Genomic DNA, 7,727 nt, shown 5'->3' with positions numbered 1-7,727 from the left:
ATTTAGACTGTATATAGGATCTGATTTTGAAGCCCAAGCTCGAAATTGGTTAAATTGATAGTGGATTGGGCTAAACATAGATGGGTGTTTTTAGATTCTCGATCCAACATGTTCCATATACTTTTTAATTATACACATCAAATTCAGTTAAAAAATCATTACTTAATGAAATGCATTTTTTTTATAGTTTAAATTGATATCTTTTACAATAAATTTATATTCACACCAAGCATACAAAAAATTATTTTCAAATTATTAAAAATATAAATTTCAAATTCATAAAATGAATATACTCTATTAAGCCAATTTTAAAATTGCCTTTTATTGTTACCCACTCGAACAATTATAATTAATCAAGAGTTCACTACATAACTAAAAAATCATAAACTTAACAAACAAAATGCGAAAAGACAAAAAGATCATTCTGGGGGTTATTAACTATGGCTTACCTTATACGTGATCGAAGTTTGGAACAATATTTTATGTAGTAATATTTTGGGAGTTTAATTCCTCAAAAGGGTTCCGTGTTTGACATTACACCGTCACTTAAGGTTTTTAAGGAGGACACATGATGTCTCTTCTGGTAATATGCCTTTATTGTTTATTAGTATGTTTTATCATGTTTTCGAACTAATCTATTATATTGAGAGGCGTCACCCGAGATTAATGTCCAAGAACATATATTAGATGACATACGCGCTCACACTATGTCATTTCTTCAGAGTTAGGTTCGTGAATTAAAACGGTCCAATGGTTTGATTAATAAACTCATAAAATTGTCTTTTGTTAGAATGCCATTTATAATCTAAATCAATTTCCGTTTATATTATCTTTATCGCGGGAAATCAATAAATAAATAAATAAATGCGGAAATATAAAATAAATTACATTTTATTCAAATGGAACAAATAGCCCTATATATCAAATCTAATCATAATAAAACTATTAAATATCCGAAACAAATAAACGTTAGTCGCGAAACATTAGGACCCGTCTTTCGGATTTACACGACGATACCGAACTCGATCATTTAGGACTTAAATAATTCCTATCAATCTGATACGAACAACATAGTAAAAATATTCACAACATAGTTTATTAATTATAATCGGTTTAATACTTTACGAAAATGACCAAAATACGCCTTAACCCAAAACATATTTTATTTCGCATCTAAAATTACAACATGTAATTATTGACATAAAAAAATATAATTTTACCAAAAATAAATAAATATAAATTACAAAAAACACAGCAGAGATTTCTATCTATGTGCCAGTAGCAGACAAGAAGTTGTCGGCTATGGACGGTCGCCGATCCGCGACGGTACGTTGTCAATCGGCCACCCTACATAGAAGCAGAAATCTCTGTTTCTGAACTTTAACAATGGCAAACAAAAATTCAGAAACAAGAACAGATTAGAATCAAGATATACGGATTGCAAATAACAGGGAAAGCTTTTAAAAACCTTCAGAAATTACCTTCTGGATTGTTATACAGTTTGTGATGCAGTAGAATTTCGTGCATAGACGAATAGAATACCTAAACACCAGTCAAAACCCGACTTCAACAGGTTGAAATGCAACCAGAAATCCGAGCAACTCAGTACTCCAAATAAGAAAGGAATGGAGATTGTAACTATTGTTATAGAATAAGAACCCGAAAACCGTGTTTTGATAATTAAAATTCTCAGAAAATGCCAGAAGAACAAAGATGAAGTTTCAAAATGCAATTTTTCTGATCAACACACACACAACACAGGTTGAGGTTGTCATGTCATGGAACCGATTGAACTAAAAGCTCGAGCTCGTAGTTAAAATTCAATTGTAGATCTTATATTAATGGGTAAATAATTTTTTAGTCTCCTAGTTTTTACCTAACATACTGTTTAGTCCACCTATTTTGAAAAACACATTATAAGATCCCTAACTTTTGCAAATATTAACCCTTTGGTCCTTTTGTCTTATTTTTTTAGACTTGTAATCGATATATTTTAGCATAAACAGATATATATAAAATAACATAGTAACATGGTCAACTTGTATTATACTGTGATTGTCCTAAAAGCTAAGATATATTCGGTTAAAAATCTAAAAAAAATAGATAAAAGGACTACAAGGTTAATATTGGCAAAAGATAGGGACCTTAAAATGTGTTTTTCAAAATAGGAGGACTAAACAGTGTGTTAGGTAAAAACTAGGAGACTAATAAATTATTTACCCTATATTGATCTATGATAATATAGTCTCATCATATGGGTCGAAAAAAGTCCATGCTCACACTTACGTAGCTTTGTTTGGACTGAGTTTACTTAAGTAAGGTAAGGTAAAGTAAGTGATGTATATGAAATAACTTGTTGTATTTGAGTAGAAGGTAAATGTTTAATGATATAGTTGTGTTTGGTTTGAATGTAAAGTTGTATGTAAAATTACTCTTATATTAATTATAACTTCTACAGGAGAGCAGTAGTTTTATAAGGAGCTATATTGATATTTATAATTACAATATGAGAAAATTTTGCAGAATTATTAAAAGTGTATGGACTAAAATGAGAATTTGTAAAGAAAGTGAACTTTTAACTTGAAGTTGTATGATATAGTCAATATAAAATAAAGCAAAAAAACGAGCTTGCTATTTTGGGGAAAAAATACTTAATCTTGGCTCACCCAGATTTGGGGCGTAACAAAAATGATGGAAAACTTACACTTATCTATCATCGTTTACATTTCTCTTCAATTAATGGAAGTGAGAGTTAAATGAGGTAATAGAGCCGTTTTCCTAAGAATCAATTGAGAAGGAAACCGAAAACGATAGAAATGAAAGTTAAAAATTAACCTTATTTGAGAGTTAGTAGAATGTAAATGAGAGTTAAAAGTTTAATTTCGTTTGAGAGTTTAAATATGCAGAGGAATGAAAGTTAAATTTACTCTGCAGATATAAGTTTTTTTATTGAACTTTCTGTTACTTCTATTAACTCCCAATTTAGAGTTTGGAGGTTAACGGAAGTAAAAGTTAAGATTTATTTACTCTTAAAAATCAACTTCCAAACAAGGTTAATGTGATGTTTAACCTTCCATTACTCTCATTTAATTGGATTAACTTCCTCCCGAGCAATGGCTTAAATAGCCTCTATCCAAACAATCTAAAAACAGTCTTTAACAACAATAAAACCTCAAAACACAGTTTAATTACAAAAAAAAAAAACCCTCAAAACATGGTTTTTAACAACAATAATAAAAAAGATAAAGTACCAAAATAGGTATAACGTTTTTGAAAAAGTATCAATGTTCTACATATAAAATAGTAGCAATGTAAGTTTAACTTTTAAAAATGCATATTAATTTGGATCTCGGTTTCATTATGTCTGAATTAGTACTCTTTTTAAAACGTTAAGTCTACATTGATGCTATTTTATATATAAAAAAACCCTCGTGGTGATACCTCGCACTCGAAGATATATATAAAAAGGTTAAGGTGCAAATATACCCCTAACGTTTTGGGCCAGGAGCAATTTTACCCCTAACGTCTAAAATTGTGCAATTTTACCCCTAACGTTGGAAGCCAAGAGCAATTTTACCCCTAACGTTAATAAATTGGGTCAATTTGAGAAATAATTCATCAAACTGTCTTCTCGGTCATGAATCGTGTCATCTACACTTCATACATGTGTCATTTTATCAGTAACAAATCATAAACATACGTTGGGATGTGAAAAAAAAAATAAAAAAATAACGTTAATAAATTGGGTCAATTTGAGAAATAATTCATCAAACTGTCTTCTCGGTCATGAATCGTGTTATCTACACTTCATACATGTGTCATTTTATCAGTAACAAATCATAAACATACGTTGGGATGTGAAAAAAATAAAAAAAATAAAAAAATATACTGCCTTTTTGTACAAATTAGACACAATAAATTCAAAAAATTCACCAAATTTATAAATATTAATCTCAAATTCTATTATTAAATTATAAAAAACATTTTGAGGATAAATTATTATGCAATTGGTGCTGAATAATGAACAAAAATATCTGTGTTTTATAATAGTGTCAGAAATTGATCCAATTTATTAACGTTAGGGTAAAATTGCTCTTGACTTCCAATGTTATGGGCAAAATTGCACCATTTTAGACGTTAGGGGTAAAATTGCTCCTGACCCAAAATGTTAGGGGTATTTTTGCACCTTAACCCCGTATAAAATATATATGCCCCAAGACCATCTTATTCTTCCATAGCAGCATAGTTACAGTATCCGAATGACGAAATGCAAAAGGAAAAGGGTGAACTTGATGGGGAACGAGAAAGAAGATCGAATCAGTGATTTGCCAGATTCAATCATTCAACATATCCTCTCCTTTTTACCTTCAACCAAACAAGCTGTTCAAACCGGAATTCTATCAAAACGGTGGCGGAATCAATGGACTCAAGTTCAGGTTCTCATCTTCGATTCCACTGGTATGTCTTATGAAAACTTCCTCAATTTCATTGATAATACCTTAATTCTCCATGACTGCTCCAAGATCAAGAAATTTCACCTCAAATATTATTATCAATTTACTGATAAACTCCGATTGGCAATAAGAAAAGATGTGGAGGATTTATATTTGGGGGTCAGATATGCAAGTAGCGTATGTTCCCGGAATTCCTTTTCAACAATACTTCACTGATTAAATTAAGAGCGGAAAATTTTAGTTTTATGCCTAATATTGGAAATGTAAATTGGGGAAATCTCAAGTCATTGAGTATTTCACACTGTTCATACCATTTGAGTGATCAAGCTCTAGAACATATTCTATCTGGTAGTCCCTTACTCGAATTGTTAGAATTAACCAACTGCTATAGGTTTAGAAAGATTGTTATTGCTTCCAAATCGTTGAAAAGATTGGTTTTACGTCAACTTCAAATTGGCGGTGTTTCTGTTTTTAAAATTTCATGTGCAAAACTTCAGGAATTATCTCTCATATATGTATGGTTAACCCAATTCCGGAGTTGTTTGTTCAAGCTATTGAAAATGTTGTATCGGGCAGTTTGTTACTCGAGTCATTTGAATTGATTGGCTGTGATAGGATTGTTGAGCAGTTGGTTATTGCTTCCAAGTCATTGAAAAGATTGGTTTTAGAGGAAATTACCAGTGTTTTTTATATTGAAATTTCATGTCCAAAGCTTGAAAATCTGAAGCTTTTGGGTGGTTTGAATGTTAGAACTACTAAATTAACGAATTTGCCATCCTCGCTTTGTGCTACTATTAATTTTTACCATGGTCCGGCGATAAAAACTCGTAAAAGTTTGATTAAAGAAATTCTGCAGCAGCTTCATCATGTTAAGGAGCTAGGAATCGGGAGTTGGTTTATTGAGGTAACTGATTTCATCTTGTTTGTTTAGGATGAGAGTAATATTTTTCAATCTAAATTGAATTATTACAATATTTTTTTTTTGTTCTGAATTTCCATTTCCATATTATGTTTTTAGAATCTTTCAGCTATAAAGGTGCAAGGTTTGCTTTCTTTGATGTTAAACATTAAATGCTTGACTCTGAATGTTCGTGATTTGAATACGGATCATTATGGAATTGCATGTTTACTTCGTAATTCACCCGGTCTTGAGAAATTAGTTACTGATATGACGTTCTATGGCCAGGTAAACTCGATAAAGTTTAACATTTCATGAATTTTCTCAATTTTTAGTTTATGAAGAAATGGAACAATAGAAAATGTTAAGTAACTACGCCTAACATTTTTCACCTCCAGATTACTTTCCACCAGCACTCGGATGATCTGCGGAAGAAGTTTTGGCATTCAAATACAACTCTTTTCGATTGTTTGATATCAAATCTAAAGACTATTGAGATCATTGATTTTCCGAAGCAAGATGACAAACATAAGCTTGCACTAGAGTTAGTTCAATTTCTACTCAATAATGCAAGGGTGCTTGAAAAGATGGTCGTTGTTTTAAAAGATGATAGAACCGATTTTCCGTTAGTTTCTCAAGAATTATTAAGCTTTCCAAGATATTCTCGGTATGCCATAATTGAGTTGTTATACTCAAGTACATAGGAAAGCTTAACATTTGGCTTATATTAATGATACAATGATTAGTTTATTGTATAGATTTATAGCTCTACTGGTTTTATGAATCTATGTTTCTTGATAATTAATTTTCGGAGTATTATCACACGATACTGTCCATGGATTTGTTAGACTTTAGTGTTACAGGTTAAAGTTTACATCGTTTGACATTATCATTGTATGTTAATTTCAGATTTTATTAATTGATGTTTTGCATCGCATACTATAATCACATGAAGGATTATGGTTACAGTGTTGATGTGTTGTTTTAGCCCTTAGGGAATAGAGTCTTGATACATCTCTTAGTCCGGCTTTGTATTTATTCAGAAAAGTCAATTGTCCCTCTACACTTTGAAAACGTCTATTGAACGTCTAAAAGGGACACGTGGTCTTCTAAATTTACTTAAAGTGTATTATGCATTTCAACTTGTCCAAAATCTTTCATGTACTCGTTCAAGATCACCCTTGACATCACATATAGGTCTTAGAGAAGGAACCTATTACCTAAGTAAAGCTTCTTTCCTAATCGCCTCCTTACTACAGTAACTGTAGTAGTAGCCGTAGGAATAGTCGCCAAATAAATAGACTAAATTAGTCTTAGTGCCATTGTAAGAATGCTTGATGTGAGTCGTTATTGGGACCTTCTTCACCTCCAGGATGTGATGAGTTGACATCGAGGTGCCAAACAATCACCGATAAGAACTCTTGGGAGTCATCAGGCTGTTATCCCCGGCTTACCTTTGATCTCTTGAGTGAGAGTCCTTCCACATACTATGGCCGACTTTCGTCTCTGTTCAACCAGTCGGTCTCACAGCCAGGCATGCTTATACCATTACGCTCAAGAGCAGAATCTTAGCTTGAGCCTACCTTTGCACACTTCCTTTCCTCTTTAGGAGGCATCTGCACCAGATAAACTATCCACCTCCCAGTGCACCCCCGAAATGGGAGAATATGGAATTCTTCAACGGGTATAGTTTCCACTCGGAGTATGAGTCCTGTTTTAGCCCTTAGGGAAGATGTGTTATAATCCGGATTACCACCTGTTAGCTCCTTTTCAAGTCCTGGAAGTACATCAGAGAAGAAGTACCCGCAATGAAAGAAAGGCGAGCAAGTCTTTGCAGTCAATGCCATCAAGTCCCAGTATCCAGACTTGAATTAATATTAATTCTCACTGCCTTCCTCTTGGCGATTCTACTTCCCTAAACGTGTGATCAAGGGCTAAAACATGACTCAGACTCAGGTTTCTCCCTAATCTGCCCCTCCAGGCCCTCCTTTGTCTTCACCCCTGCTATTTTCTCTGATTTATGAAGAAATATTTACTCTAGATAGGAAAATTGTACCCCAAATACCCCCATGCTTAGGTCCTTGAAGACTGGCAGATCAAAACACCTCTTCAGAGATTCTTTATATCCCCCATATTTGGGCCTTTTTGTTTTGGCACGGGGATTTTAGATCGTCAAACAGTCACCAGAAGCAAGTTCAGGAGATAATTTCAATAGGGGTAGGGGGAGGCAGTTAGCATTTCTGGATAAATAAATGAAAATAGGAATGTATCAGGCCTTTGAATGGCCCGACCATCATGTAGAATCCATAATGGGTTTTTAAAGAAAGCAAAGGCTTGTGCTACATGACACGTTTTGGTGAAGGCCGTATTATATA

General features: G+C 32.9%; 1 protein-coding gene across 1 annotated transcript; it reads left to right on the top strand.

The window, feature by feature from the left end:
• Positions 1-4,251: 4,251 nt before the first annotated feature.
• Positions 4,252-6,068, top strand: LOC136216995 (uncharacterized). Its single transcript, XM_066003581.1, has 3 exons — positions 4,252-5,358; positions 5,473-5,640; positions 5,751-6,068. The coding sequence occupies exons 1-3, from the start codon at positions 4,936-4,938 to the stop codon at positions 6,054-6,056; spliced, it is 897 nt and encodes a 298-aa protein (XP_065859653.1). The 5' UTR covers positions 4,252-4,935; the 3' UTR covers positions 6,057-6,068.
• Positions 6,069-7,727: the final 1,659 nt, after the last annotated feature.

This window comes from Euphorbia lathyris, chromosome 1, assembly GCF_963576675.1.
Source record: "Euphorbia lathyris chromosome 1, ddEupLath1.1, whole genome shotgun sequence".
NCBI classification, from domain to species: Eukaryota; Viridiplantae; Streptophyta; class Magnoliopsida; order Malpighiales; family Euphorbiaceae; genus Euphorbia; species Euphorbia lathyris.
Note: the sequence above shows the minus strand (reverse complement) of the source record. Positions and strands in the feature narration are given on the sequence as shown.